Consider the following 15733-nt stretch of genomic DNA (forward strand, 5'->3'; position numbering starts at 1 on the left):
GGGGACATCAGAATTTTTGAGCCGCAGAGTTAAAAGATCCTCCTCGACACTCATTCCCTGGTACTTGATCTTGAAACGCCCCAAAGCAATGAGGTACCCATATTGATACAACTCCCTTCCCGATCTCAACAGGCCTTATCGAAACCCCTCTGACTCCTTATATGTTGCAATTGCCCCCCTCTCTAAATTGTGAGCTTGGCGTCACTTCTTCTTCAAGAGCTCTTTAATGTCCTAGGCCTCCATCCTAGTGGCCATCAACTCGTCAAATCACATCTTCATATTGTCTTCCAATATGAACTCTTCTAGAGAACTCTTCTATCATGGGCATCCACTAATCTCTATCGTAGGAACTCTTCTAGAGAAACTATTCAACATCTTCCAGCTACCGTTGGGCCTGCCCTAGTAGACCGATCGTCTTAGCGACCATGGTATCATCAGTCATCGAGGGAATTCTCTTCTCCAACTTGACGATCCTGGCCTGTAAACCCTCGTTCGCTCGGGATAACTCGTCCACCAACATCCCAACATCACGAACCTAGCCTACAAGACCCATCACATAGTGACGATGCTGCTCAAAACAAATAGGCCGTGTTGGCTTTTCGGTCAACGACACCAAACAAACAACATTTTAACTCAGCAAAAAACGTAACGTATCACCGACCATCTAAAGATATATATATGACCATCCGGTTTTCCCGATTACGGATTCGGGTTTCAGCCCCGATTACTTACTGCCTTGAACCCGGTAAATATAAAAGGAGCGACCCCGAACCCGAGTCACGCCGTGGCCGCAGTAAATAAACCCCAACGCCCGTGTTCTCGACCGAAGAGGTTCCGTCGTCCGTCCGTGGCCGTGCGAGCGGGGGGGAGATTTCCATGACGCATTCGACGATCACCTCCACCGAGCTCAATTACCTCGTCTTCCGGTACCTCCAGGAATCAGGTCACCCCCTCCTTCCCCTTCCCCCTCGATCTCCGTCTTCTTCGTTCGCCGGGATTGGTCGTTGTTTCTCTTCCCTTGCTACCTTGGATCCATTCTTGATTTCTTTTCCTGTCCCTGTTGGTGCTACCAGAGTTCGGGGTGCCTTGTTTTGTGGGTTTTTTTTTGCTAGGACATGTTTCCGCTGAGTGCGGAAAACGGAAAAAGTTGGTGCTTTGGAAACCTCTTATTCGATGTAGATTTTGGCCATTAGGGCATGGTGGTTCGTGATCTTTTCGTGCTTATGGAAACAGTTGTTTTGCTGTTTCATATATGCGTAACTCATAATCGAAGTGACCTAGATGCCCATTTGGGGTTTTTCGTCCAGGAGAGCCAAGTTTTGTGTCAGATTCCCACCCATTCTTCCCATCCATGATAACTTGGAAGCAGCATGTCGTATTTACCACCATTGGCAACTAACTGCTAATCTTAAGAGAAAATTCCGTCTGATGACCGGAATTTTTCAGGAAAATCACACCTGTTATATTGATATCCTGATAGGAAAGTTCATTTTTCATTATGAGAGATGCTTACTTCTGGTCTAACTTAGTTGATATAGTGTCTGATTATATTGCTTGTTTTTTATAACGGAAGTTTCATTTGGTCTACATCCTATTAGCAGTTGTGTTTCACATTTTACCTTCTTTAATGAGTGCTGCCCTTTTTGGGTTCTAAACTTCATGTTTGTAAGAACGACTGATTTGTATGCAACTGCTAATATGGGTCTGTATGAACTGTACCAGGGTTGACTCATTCAGCATTTGCTTTAGGATATGAGGCTGGGATTAACAAATGTGCCATTGATGGGAATCAAGTTCCACCAGGTGCTCTTATTACACTTGTACAGAAAGGTCTACAGTATATAGAGCTGGAAGCTAACCTGGATAATGTAAATATTTCCTTCGCCACAATCTGCCTTTTGCTTTCCCTTTTCTATCTTGCATCATTAATTTTTTAATACATATGCATAAGAATCTTCTCATTAGTCTTTCTGCTTCTTGAAATTTGCTAGACTGATGTAGATGCCGACGATGACTTCTCTTTTCTACAACCTTTGGATCTCATCACAAAGGATGTCAACGAACTACAGCAAATCATAAAAGCAAAGAAGAAAGAGAAAGTTCAGAAGGAATGTGATAAGGACAAAAATAAAGATAGCATGATTGCTCAAGATCGAGACCAACAATTTGAAAGCGAGAGAGTGAGAGAAAGGCAAGACAGAGATGCAGCTCAAGAGAAGGAAAAAGAAATGATGGAAGTGGATAATGAACAAGAGAGAGAGAAGGAGAAGGAGGAGGAAAAGGAAAAGCAACACGTGGAGTCCAAAGATAAGACTAAGCTTGATGAGCATGAAGTTTCTAGAGGTAATCTATATTTGATATTTCTTTGAGTTGACATATGACCATATGAACAACATAAATCAAATAGTTGTATTCATAGTATTGCACCAAACTTACATGTTATTTAGCATTTGGATATTATTAAATGTTTGTTTATTCATTCACCTTGCTTTTTAGTAAGATGTTCATGTACCTCACAATTACCCTGTAAAAATGGTTCCTGAGATTTGTGATGCCAAGCGATGCCGGCATAGCCTACATTGTTTGCAAGTTTTATAAAACAGAAACACAACAAAAATGCCACCGAAAGCAAAGTGGGGCTGACAACACTACTTCACACCCCTTACAAGTTGTGTACACAAAAATAACTAAAAACAGGCATATACAAGTTATCTGATTCCGGAGAGGATCGCATAGAGCTGAATGACCGAAAGCCAAAATGGAAAGCATCACATAGTTTTTTGGTACTGCATTTGGTGACAATTAGATATAGTTTAGATAGAAGAAAAAAATGAGGGAAAACCAATCAAGATATTATCGACATGGTCAATATCCAAAAGGAGACTTCTAGATGCTCCAGTTACACAAGGTGAATCTTATGATTAATGGTGTGAGGGGAGGTAGAGGGAGATATATAAAAATATTATTAGAAATAATCAAAAAAAGCTTAAAGTACTCTTACTTTGTCAAATGATATTTCCTAAGTAGGGCTCATTAGTAGGAAAGAATCCATGTAGCTGATGGCAAATATTTGGGACATTGTGTTTTGGATGTAATGGTTGTTATTGATGGATGTCTTTTGGCAGCATTTTATGTGTTCATGTTTAGATATGTATATATATTTGTTGGCAAATCAGTGACTTGCATTTTCTTATACTACTAACTAATTTGCTTTCTTATCCTAGTAGGACCTGAGCAAATGGATATCACCCCTAGCTCTCAATCTTTGGCTTGTGAGATCTCACGCTCTGAGGTGACCATTTTGGAAGGACATAGTTCTGAGGTCTGGTCACATAGATATAATTAGCATTCTGTATTTTTTAATTTGTTATCATGTTAACTTCTGTTAATTGAGCCATTTATATTTTCTTTTAGGTCTTTGCTTGTGCATGGAGCCCAGCAGGTTCTCTCCTAGCGTCTGGGTAAAGATTTGATCTTTATCTCATAGAGATGAGCTTGCTATAAAATTTTCAGTCACACCATTGTAATGGTTATAATGACTGCATGGAGCTAGAAATTGTATTTGATTATGGTATATACTAGGATAAATATTTTATCTCTATCCCATATTCTTAATCCCCATGGGATGTTCTTCGTCCGGACTGGTACAAAATGAGGGGTATGTGCCGGTTTGGGCATGAACTGGTACACGGATCACCCTCATTTCGGCTAGTCCGCTCCAACCCATTAAAGATATATTAAAAAAAAATTAATTAAGACTCTTTAGGGCTTGTGGTCGTGAGCCCTCTTCATGCGTTTTGCTTGTTGTCGCCACCTGCCACTTGTCGTACACCACCAATGGATGTGCTTCCTTTTCTTCTTCTTCTCCTTCTCCTCTTCCTCCTTCCTCCACCACCTCCTCTCCTTCTTCCTCCACCACCTCCTCTCCTTCCGCCTCTTCCTCCACTGTCTCCTCTTCTTTCTTTCTCTTCCTCCATTGCCTCCTCTTCTTTCTCTTCTCTTTCTCCTCCTTCCTCCTCTTCCCCCACTGCCCCTTCCTCTTTGCCTTCTTCTTCATCTTCGAGTCACCATTACTTATTGGTGTACCATGTGTATTTACACCGGTACTGGCCAGTACATATCGGTCCAACCAGTGATTCTACAGAAATGGTGTTCCTTGTTAATCGCAATATCTTGCCATGATTCTTTGCCCTAAATTGTTATGTTTTTGCCATAATGCATCTCTTAGAGCAAACTATTTTTTTGTCCAGTGTTGTCTAGAGAAAGTAGTCATTATTTGGAATCGAATTGTTACTAGAGCTAATTGCTTATGAAGTCTAACATAAACTCCTGATTTTACATTACCATGGTTCTGAAATCCATCAATATGCGGAAAAAGTTATTGATAATTTGATATAATGATTTGTCATTCTGCAGATTCAATCATTTTGATATGGCCAAGGTACATTTGGATGCTGATCTACATGATCTGAGATTTGGATGTAAATAAAATAAAGGGCACTCTAAACCTGCCATTTCTGATCTGTTGTCCAAGAAATCTGAAGAATTAGCCTTGCTATTAAGAAGAAAACAACATCATTAGTGACTGTTTAAGGTAGACAGTGGAGGGAAAGAGGCAATGAACATTAGAGAGAGACTAGGACAAGAGAGGAAAGTAGAGAAACAGAGGAGAACTGTTTTGTTTTATCATCAAGTACTCCCACTTGTGACATATAGAACCCAGTTCTGTTGCTACCTTAATTGGGACTCAAAATAACAAAAAAGGGAAATGTAATTAGGTAACTCACTCATTTTCTAATCCATTGGTTTGCTGCGATTGTATAACTAATTAGACAGGTTTGCAATTTCGATCCATATCGATATAACGACCATGCGTCAGTACGGTACACCTAAAATCATCGAAAATAGCTCCAAAAATATCTGAAAAATAGAAAAAAAATTAGATTAGGGTTTTTAAGTTAAAAATAAATATAAATTTAGTATAATTTTAGTATAAATAATGTAAATTAGGAAAGAATAGTGATACATATATTTTTGAGGAGTAGCTTTGTGGTACATTTCGGATCGTCCTTTCGTTAATATTGAATTATCTACAAAGAAATGATTTGAATTGTTAGATTTTTTTTAAACAACTTAAACTTTAAGATTCAAACGAATTATATAATCAATCGATAGATATACCTTGTTCTACCAGTAAAAAGAACGAATGAACTCCACTGGCGGTGGATCGGGGTCTTCGATCCTATGTATCTGTATATTAATATGATGTGTTTGTCACACCCAATTCTGAAATTGATCTCACGGTATAGTATACTGATGCACCATATGTCATTGGTTCATCAATGTGGTGATGGTTGTAATTTGATTGTCGTAAATCACATATGTCCAAGGTAGCTCCTGAGACAAGAACGAATGTGGCAAGTATTGGTGCGGAGCATAGAGAATGTTAGAACTTCTACTTTCACCACTAATTTGTTGTTCTGTATCATAAAATCGATCACCGTACTACTGCTCGGAAAAAGTATGACGAACTATCACCGTACTATTGTTGGTCACAAGATTCTCTATCACACAACGACTATGAATTGGATGAGTTTCGCTCTGTGTCTATGTCGTGTAGACTTCGTTGCATCTGCTCAAAATCATCTATTCCTTTCCTCTTCTCCTTCCGTGTATAAACTTGATTAGTACCTCGTCGAGTTCCATGATCTGAATCTTGGGTGGCATGTGTGAAATGCTACTCTTCGGTCCATGCACCGCACTCAAATTATGTAGACGGAACCATCGACTCCTCGACGTCGTCACTATCATCGGTTGAGGCACTGTTATCCACGTCATTGTCATGTCTCTGGACTGAGCGGGTTGTTGAATGCGATTGAGAAGGTGTTTCGTCGTCCGACTCGATTATTTCCAATGGTGCGACTGATGCTACTGCCATACCCTTTGCCTTTACTTTTGCACTTTGGGTGGATGATCGTGACGGTTGGGTGTCTTTAGTTCCTCGAGCAGTTTGACTCGATGTTGTGCAACTCCTTTCGCCATGTTTTAATCGAGGGGGATCTTCCTTTTTAATCTTTCCAAATTTGATCAAATCCACAAATTGTAGCTTTGTTGAGTTTAGAAGAATGAAAATGTGAAAATGAGAGAGATGTGAGTGAGAATGAGTTCGAGAGAGTTGAAGAGATCGAGAGAGTGATATGAGTTGAAAGAGGGGGGAGGGAAGGGTTTAAAAACCTTTTCCTATGGTTCAAATGTTTAATTTGACCATTTGAAATAGGGCGATCTTTGCCCTTGATCGGTAATGATTGAAATCCGAGCGTTAATGATCGGTACAGGTTGGTAATGGTTTGATTTTGATTGTTATTGCCTGGTATAGACCTCGTATCACCCAATACGAGGTTAGGTTATGATATCGCCCGGTAGAGGGTGGTACAGGTCGTATGACAAACCCTGGTAATTGGCAATTTTGATTTGGACTCAAATTTTGGAGCAAGCTACTTAAAATAGAATACTAAGTGCCTAACTATTAGTATTAGGTAGTCAATAGTTAAATGCCACTCAGCTAATACATTTTATTTACTATTTTATCATTGTTAAAAATCCTGGAAAATTGAAGAATTAAGTGCCTCAAATCAGAATTATAGATTTAATTAATTGGCTCAAGTAGCAAGAATGAGCACGTCACTGAAAATGGGATACAGTACACCCAATTTTCATCATATTGAGTTAGGCTTGAACTAAATCTGACTATTAACTATACATGGACCATCTCGTCATATCACCTTATGACGTCACTTAACTTTTTGTTTGGTCTTTTTTTGAGTTATACAAAGGTCTTATACATCTTATATGATAGTGTTATTTGAAATGGTAGGTCTGGAGATTCAACTGCAAGAATTTGGAAAATTCCTGATGGTCCTTGCGGTAAAGATGTGCAGGTTTTACCTCCAAATGTACATGTCCTGAAGCATTTTAAGGGCAGAACTAATGAGAAGAGCAAGGATGTCACCACTCTAGATTGGAATGTGAGATTCACTTCTTGTATAACTCAATATTATTTGGCATTTCACTTCAGGCAGTTACACTCATTTTTTCTCTTCTATCATGAACAGTTCATTGTTCTTTGATCATAAAGGTTCACTTTGAGGAATGCTGCAGTTCTAAGATCTTTTTTTTTGACACAGGGTGAAGGTACATTACTTGCTACTGGTTCCTATGATGGGCAAGCAAGAATATGGAGTCCAGATGGTGAGTATTTATATGCTCTTTAATCATGTATCTTTATCTTATTGATCTTTTCTGCTTAAGTTCTAAGGTTATGCTTTTCATCTCACCTTCTAATTGTTGTGGAAGTTGATTGGGCAACCAAATTAGGTGCCAGATGGAGTCCAAATTACTCTCTTCTTCAATATGAAGTTGATTGGGCAATCAACTTCCATATGATCAGTCCCTGACCTCTTTTGTTCAATTCTGGCCAAAAATCACACTGGCCAACTACTTATGGAGGCTCGGATAACTTTGGTACAACCCTATTTGTCAGCTGTAGAAACACTACACTGCACAGTTCATGGTATCCCAGTTTAGCGGGGACTTTGTTCAAGCAAGGCAAAGGCCTGGTCCAGCTTGTAGAAATCTTTTCTGGCTCAATAAAGAGTTCTTGATATAGAAAAGGGTGAAAGCAAAGGTCAGCCTAATAATTTGAGTGGGAAAGATCTATCCAACTATCCAAAGTAAAATTCTGAGAGGAAAGGATACGACTGAAAAGGGTTGCTGAGTCCTAGCGCTAGCAGATTATTATTTTTCGATTGAATTTGAGTAGCTAATTAGTAGGTCAAAAGAGACCTGTTTCCAGTTTAATTAGTGTCCTAGAATCCTACATGGGTGTAATACAGGTCGGACAAATTATTATTATTTATTAAGATTTGTAATTTGGAAGCTGTAAATGCCTCTTTTACTCGGGCTTTGTGGGGTGACGAGATAAACTCTTTCTTCCTCCAGTTCTTTAAATAATAAATTCAAAGGTATGGTTGCCGAGATTTCTATAAGTGTCATTCTTGATTTGTTGGCATGAGGATGAGCTATTTAATATGAGTAAAGGTTAATTGAATCAAAAGAAATCATTAAAATAATATTCTTAATTATCATGCTGAATATTATATAACTGTGTTAAGCCATATTTGGATTTTATATAAAATTTTAGGATTTTGATTTGTGGATGATAACAGGAGAACTGAGGAACACCTTAGTTAAACATAGGGGACCAATTTTTTCGCTAAAATGGAACAAGAAGGGTGATTTTCTCCTCAGTGGAAGTGTTGACAAAACTGCTATTGTGTGGGATACAAAGACTTGGGAATGTAAGCAACAATTTGAATATCATTCAGGTATTTGTTGCTTAACTGGACTCCACTTTGCATAGACCTTTGAAGTAACACCATCTAAACAAGATCATACTGACATACTTCATCTCTTTTTATTTTCCAGCTCCAACACTTGATGTTGATTGGAGAAATAATTATAGTTTTGCAACGTGCTCTACGGACACTATGATCTATGTTTGCAAGATTGGCGAGACTCACCCTGTTAAAGCTTTCTCTGGGCATAAGGTCAGTCCTATAGTCATAACTTTACCTTTTATGGTCTGTCCTCTGCACTTGTCTTTAATAATAGCGGTAAGTACATCTTAATTGTGTGCTGTCTGTTTAATGTGCCAAACACCTTAGAATGATGGAATTTATGGTTTGACCCTTCCATTATGAGTTGAAGAAAATAAATGCTAAACAGTTCAGCTGGAACTTTTAGAGTTGGTGCATGATACCCAAAATTCAGTAGCTACGGTTGTGTTACTGGCATAAACATTTCATTTTGTTGGAAAGGAAATATTACTACCATTCCTTACAAGCATAAATAAGTTGTAATATTGATTTTTAATAAACTTTCTTTTGGCTCATTTGGTACAACTAAATGACCATTTATTTCACGAAGCAATATCTTCGAGACTCTTAACACTCATTTTGAGCTTTTCAAATGCAAGGTTTGTTATGTGCATGCGAGGTTTCAAAGTGTGGTCGGAGCAGTATGTATGAACCAGTATATACTGGTCTGACCATGGAATTTTTATTTATTTTGGTGCTACCAGGCAGTATAGGTCGATAAATTGTCTGGAATACCACTGTACTGCTCTTACTGTTTGAATCCTTTTTCAGTTTTTTGCATGTATTATGTCACAATCAGTTACCTGTATGATAAGGTTTATTTTTGAGGTTGAAGTTAGTCATAAGAACCAAGACCATTTATGCAATTTTTCATTCACATTTGTTTTTGTTGCATTGATCTGTCCAATTTGTTTAATCTTCAGTGCTCATTTTAGATTTTGGAGGCTTAGTTCACTGGAATTCTATATTTTATTTGCTTTCTTGGCAATACAGCTAATTATGAAGCTATTTTTCTTTGATCCTAGCACTTTTCTCCTAAAACTGAGTGTCATTGGGTTGTAGTCATAGAACATGTTTATGTAAGAGTACAAACGGAAGGTTGTCATGCAAATTAGCACCTGCTTTGGGGTCAGCTTTGTTTTTGCGAACTACCTAAGCAGTTAAGCCATCTGTTTGCTTCAACCAGATGAGGTACTATGCTAATGCTATAATGGTGTAGAGATCCTCCATATCAAATTCTGTCTGAACTGTTGTAGATAACACCTAGCTAGATTGGTTCTCTCTTTTCCTATCTAGCTGTTTTTACCTGTACAAATAACTTCCATGCTCTCTCAATAACTATTTTCAGTTTCTCCTCCAAGTTCACCATACTATGACAATGTATATACCTACTATGAAAGTTCCGTTATTCTCATGTGATACACTATAATTCCTTCTTTCTGGGTGAAATCAATCTGTCTTTCTTTCCATTTCAGGCAGAAGTAAATGCTATCAAGTGGGATCCGACTGGTTCATTGTTGGCTTCATGCTCTGATGATGGGACTGCAAAGGTAACTTAGCATGTTAGGAAAGGATCCTTTTCTGTAGCATAATCTCACTTGTAAATATTTGTCAGTTGTGCAAAGAAGTTTATCCTCTTATGGACTGTAGTCTCTTGGCTATTTGGGTTGTCATAATTTACTTTGCACATGTCATTTCTCCATTTTCTTTCTATAAAGTCTTGTACAGCTTTATCTAAGAAGCTATAAGGTGTCATTTTAACAGTTATGTTTTATTTCCTTTCCAGTATCGGTTGCATAGTTGTTCCTTTCTACTTACATACTTGAGAATCCTTATTGAAAACTCCCATTTCTTTTCTTTTTGTAAATTACTAGCTGAACTGATTGTTCTTTGTCCAATATATTTATCACTTTCTGATGGCCTCACTATGGTTGTCATACTATCGTGAGCTATTGAACATTTACTTGAGCCATGAAGGATCTGTATTCAGAAACTTAATGCCTAGGAGTTTGCATTTAGTGGCCCCACCATTTGTTAATAGGTTTATCATGTTGAATTCCATGAAACATTAATTTAAGAATTGATGCATTATTACCATAAAGGAGATTATGTGAATTCCATAAAAATTTTGCAGATATGGAGTCTGAAGCAGGATAAGTGTCTGCATGATTTCAAGGACCATAGCAAGGTTGATCTTTTATTTATTAAATTGTGGCATTTTTTCTATGTTGTCATGCAGAAATATTGACAAACTATTTTCAGGAAATATATACGATTAGATGGAGGCCGACTGGTCAGGGGACAAACAACCCAAATCAACAATTGGTTCTTGCAAGGTAAGAGATTTGTTTGCATTAAGATGGTATCAACTTTGCATTAGTATTCTTCTGGGTAGGATGGTTACCTGTTATAGATTTGTTTGCATTAAGATGGTATCAACTTTGCGTTGGTATCTCTTCTATCACATTCACTCACAGTACACTTTCATGTTTGGTTAGGTTTACTCTGACAGGATATGAATTGAATCAAGGCTTTTTCCATTTCAAGGATAAAAGGTCTCCATTTAGAAAGAAAGTGGCTGATTAGTCTTTACTAATCAATTTTAATGCATAAGGTAAATAATCAATCTCACAAGCATGCTTAATGGCTCACACACACACACACACACACACACCCACACACATATATATATATATGTTCCCTACCAAGAAATAAAAGAAAACTTTCCTTTTATGATAATCTTATAGTCCTAAAAAAAACTGTTTTATCGCTGTCACCTCCGTCACTGCTGCCTTGTCATCCTCCTCGTCGTATTGCTGTTGTTTCCTCTGCATCTCCTCTTCTCTCCAGTTCAGATGATACAAATCCATATCGAGTATGGGTACATCACAGTTCTTTAGAGCTGAGATTTTTGATTTAGCAGTCAAACTGAGCCCTGATCACACTAAAACATGAGGGTGTTGTGATCTTTAAGGTTTTTGTTCATTTGTAGTGTTTTTTAGTAACTGAAAATGATATACGTACTGGCAAAGTCTGAACTGAACTAGTTCGGTGTTTCACTGTTAACTTCTAGCAGGCTGAGGTGAGTTGGGGGATGTTTGGTTCTCCAGTAAATTCTTTAGAACATGGAGAAGGTAAAGGAATAGGAACTGTAGGTTGCTCTGATAATCCAAAAGGGACGTCATTCTCATCAACCAATCTTTCATTTTGTTGTTTGGTCTGATGCACCAGGTTTTTTAAGCTTTTCCAGCCAAATGTGAAGCTGCTTCATCTTGTCACATAACTATTCAAAAGATAACTCTTCTTGAATGCACCATCTGCAACTTATAACAGGAAAGATATTCTCTTAGATACAAGGACTGGTAGATGCAGGATGCAAGAGGTTTGATGGTGATGAAGGCTAGAAAACCACATACTGCAGCCAAAGGTGGTGTAGCAATATGTTGATGCCTTGGAAAAAAAAAATGAAGACATTGTTGATTTAGAGGGTAGCTCAAGCGGGCGCATTATCACAACAGAGGATGATAATAAAGATTTCCAAGGGTGGTATCATGTTAGGAGAATATCTGCAAACATTGCATGAGAGCATCTGGAGAATTTGTCAGATTGATCGGCATTATCCATAAATTCTAAAAATTTACATGGATTGTAGGAAAATCATAATTCGGGTATGGCACAGTTGTTGCCAGCAAAGGTGAAGCAAAACTTGTTGGATTGTTGATTGAATGCACGAGGACAGAAAAATTCGTCTTAGTGTTTCTTAATGATTATGGTGTGGGTGAGCTATTTCCAGATGACTGAAACCTTGGATCTAGTCATTCATTTCTACATCAGAACTCTCTGGATTACGATCTGCTTCTCACCTACCTTCAATATTGTAAACCAACCTCCTCCCTCCTTTGTTAAGAATAGGAAGTCAGTTGCTTCCACAGGGGCACGTCAAGGTACACCAATGAAGCAGCAAGCAAGTAGCTGCCAGAGCTGCAGAGGAGGATTATTGGCTGTTTGGACAATTTGACCATTTCACAACCTCTTTTTTGGGTCTATAATATTTCATATGTGCCTATTCTTCATTACTTAAACCTGTCTCATGGTGTCTTCACAAGTTATTTTCAATTTTCAAATGCTTTTGAAAAACTTTAATTCACAAAGATTGCTTGGCAAGCATCTCCAAAGCCATTTTATTGGTTTTGAAAGATATTATACACTATGCTTTTCTGTACAAGTTCTTTCGAAAAGTATGTGTTGAATATCTTCTATCAGTGACCATGGAACTTCTGCAGTGCATCGTTTGACTCGACAATTAAATTGTGGGATGCAGAGCAAGGACGCCTTCTGTGCAGCCTGAATGGCCATAGGTAAGTCTGCAGCTCCTTGAGCACACTTTGTATTCTAAAACTGTAATTTAATCAAGGCAAGCCGAATTTGATGTTACGTGAACTCTTGGCTCTGTAAATGTCAGACAACCTGTATATTCGGTTGCATTTAGCCCAAACGGCGAGTATCTGGCAAGCGGATCGCTGGATCAATCCCTGCACATATGGTCTGTGAAAGAAGGGAGAATACTGAAGACGTACAAGGGTCGTGGTGGCATTTTTGAAGTATGCTGGAACAGGGAAGGCGACAAGATAGCAGCATGCTTTGCCAACAGCAGCATTTGTGTTATGGACTTCAGGATGTAAGGAGAGGGAAGCATTATGTCAAGTATTAGGCTATCATGTTTCATGACTGTAGATCTGTTAGGGTGAGTAGTAGGTCATATAGGCTTTTAGTCCATGTGTTTAACGCACCAGGATCACGTATAGTTTCTCTTGCTAGCCTCATCTTTGATGTGGTTACGTGTGGTCCTGTCGAAAGCTTGGAATTGCTAGATTGCTGTAAATTCCAAACAAAACTTAGGAATCTAGAACAAGCCGACTAGTTCATGTAGCATCACAAGGGATCACAAATTATCACTGTGGTTCTAATGTTATATCGTTGGACAGCCATCTAATTGCATTTGAGAACTCTTTAAAGTGGTGTGTGTTGTACACTTTTGCTGCAATGAACTAATGGATGTGCAACTGCAGTGTCTTCTCTTCCTGCTCAACTACACGAAGCATTTGGCTTCCACCAGTTTGTCATCTTCTTGCAACATTGTTAGTTTCCTCATTTCTGGTCTTAATCGGATATTACCGTGTTTCGATTGTTGTTTACGATATCATTCATCAGAATTTATATTTTCTTTTTGTTTCAATGTGTCATTAAATTGGAGATATTTTATCATCGTTTTGTTTGAATTGGAGTGAAAACAAGCTGTAGACATTCAAGTACTCGTTCGAAAGATATGTTTCTGATATTTGAATTCACTGACATCTCAACAGAACATCGATGTATTGCATGACTTCCTTTTTCCTCGGCAACTCCTTTTACGCTTCTTATCTGCTACTTAACCTCTGTTACAGAAACACAACCTTTTCTGCTGCTACTGTCAGCCTAAGGATCAATCAAAACATATCAGGAGAGCCGCTCGAGACGCTCAGTGCTTGGAGGAAGAGGAGGAGGAGCCTCTGATGCCACTTCCCGTGGCGGGGGACCAGAGATCGGCGCCGTTGCTTCTCGTCACGTCCTCCGTGCACGCGACCGGAACCAGGCACAGCCCCCGGCTCCTCAGGTCTGCGCTCCCTCTCCCGTCCTTCGCCACCACCGCCACCACATATAAACAACCATTTAGCGTACTAACCTCATTCATTAACATAAGAGATGGTGCCTGTTGTTAGTATCATACATGCAAGTCAGCGGAGGATGGCAGGCTTCGCAGGTAAGGAGAGCTCAGAACCTGCAAACGAACCCCGATTAATCATCATGAGATAAGAATCCATCGATTAATTGGAGAGGAGATCACACACCCTCAACCCACCCACCTGGACTTGTTCGTGCAGGAATCGGATGTATTCCAGAGCTTCATGCAGAACGGAGGCCGTATCAGACTGCCCAATGCACAGAGTCAAAGTCAAATTAGATCCCGAGTTTTGACTTTGACGGCCCATTAAACGAAGAGGAGATGGAGGACATCCATCACCGTTACCTTGCCGAAGGGGGAGACCAGCCGCTGCAGGGCCATGATTCTTTCCCCCACCTTCTCCTTCCTCGTCTGCTCTCACATGCATTTATTTATTGCTTCATTTCACAAAGCTGTATTAATTTGATGGGTAATGACTCATCAAGCAGCATACCGTGACGGTGGCAGGAGTAGCACTTGCAGTCACACCGCTTCTCCGCCTCCTCCCTCTTCCACCGCAGCTGCTTCCCACCCTCTTCTCAGGTGATCGATGGAAGCAATACCGTGCACCAAAGACTTGGGTCATTGCTTAGACTCGAGTAGGACTAACTACAGAAGAGGGACAGGCTCACCTTGATCGGAGATTTGGATATATCGATGGTGGTGGGAGGTGGAGAAGAGTCGTTTGCTTTGCGAGGAGCCCTACGGAGTGCTGAAACTGCGTCTTCCTCCTCGCCAAAACAAAGCATCCCTGTCGGAGAGAGAGAGGAGTAGCGAGAGAGCAAGTAGTCCTCTTCCTCTCCGGTCCGCAACACGTCCATGAAGCTCTCTTCCTCCATTGTGTACAACACTTGGGGAGGAGGAGAGCAGCAGCAGTAGTAGGTAAGAAAGGGTCAGTCAAATAAAGTGTCATCAAGTCAGCACTCTTCCTCTCACTCTCTTGCTTCCTTCCTTTCACACGCTTGATCTGCAACTCTGAGCGCCTGCAGGTGGTGGGAAGTATGCGGAGGTAGAGAGAGAGAGAGAGCGCTCCGAGCCTTGGCCTTCTTTTGTTGGCTTCTGCACCTTCTTTTGGCATCACCTCACCATGCCATCGCATGCTCTGCTCGCTTTTTGTTTCTTCCGTTCTTTGCGTGAGCCGAGCTGGTCAAACCCGACGGTCAAAGCTGGTAGAACTAGAAGCCGTGCCTCATCCCTACCTTCCAACTCGCTGTGCTCTCTTCCATCTGTTTCTTCTCGTGTTCTCTTGCACCCGAGTTGGGTCTCATGGTCGATACGTGCCGAGCTATCAACTCTCCGCTTCCTAAACACACGTACATGAGCTTCACTTCATTGTGCCCGTAAACGTCGAGCTGAAGCGCCGATGATTCGTTGTCCCAAAAGCTTCACCGTGGTGGCTGTATGATGGGAAGAATGACTGTATCGAAATATATGTAGACGACGTGATGCGTTGATTGCTCGGAAAATATCGACGTCAACCGACACGATCCCTTACCCATTCACATGCGCCGTCCACGTGGCTCTCATAGAGCGCTCA

General features: G+C 39.9%; 2 protein-coding genes across 3 annotated transcripts; one reads left to right on the top strand and one right to left on the bottom strand.

Moving 5' to 3' along the window:
- The first annotated feature begins 783 nt into the window (after window positions 1–783).
- On the top strand, window positions 784–13450 carry LOC135615885 (WD40 repeat-containing protein HOS15-like). Of its 2 annotated transcripts, none has more exons than XM_065114964.1 (14): window positions 784–943; window positions 1723–1868; window positions 1992–2343; window positions 3225–3322; window positions 3415–3461; window positions 6875–7025; window positions 7185–7248; window positions 8226–8384; window positions 8485–8606; window positions 9911–9985; window positions 10570–10623; window positions 10698–10771; window positions 12719–12793; window positions 12898–13450. In XM_065114964.1, exons 1-14 carry the CDS (start codon window positions 877–879, stop codon window positions 13115–13117), a joined length of 1704 nt encoding a protein of 567 aa, XP_064971036.1. In that variant the 5' UTR covers window positions 784–876; the 3' UTR covers window positions 13118–13450. The 2 variants fall into 2 exon arrangements, with proteins under 2 accessions (XP_064971036.1, XP_064971037.1); XM_065114965.1 differs by having other exon boundaries at window positions 3228–3322.
- Window positions 13451–13745: 295 nt separating this feature from the next.
- Window positions 13746–15552, bottom strand: LOC135613731 (transcription factor bHLH154-like). Its single transcript, XM_065110768.1, has 6 exons — window positions 14829–15552; window positions 14651–14731; window positions 14503–14568; window positions 14339–14404; window positions 14203–14253; window positions 13746–14109 (listed from the first exon to the last, which is right to left on the bottom strand). The coding sequence occupies exons 1-6, from the start codon at window positions 15033–15035 to the stop codon at window positions 13954–13956; spliced, it is 627 nt and encodes a 208-aa protein (XP_064966840.1). The 5' UTR covers window positions 15036–15552; the 3' UTR covers window positions 13746–13953.
- Between the last annotated feature and the right edge of the window lie 181 nt (window positions 15553–15733).

The sequence above is a fragment of the Musa acuminata genome, chromosome BXJ2-6 (genome assembly GCF_036884655.1).
Source record: "Musa acuminata AAA Group cultivar baxijiao chromosome BXJ2-6, Cavendish_Baxijiao_AAA, whole genome shotgun sequence".
In the NCBI taxonomy this organism is placed as follows: domain Eukaryota; kingdom Viridiplantae; phylum Streptophyta; class Magnoliopsida; order Zingiberales; family Musaceae; genus Musa; species Musa acuminata.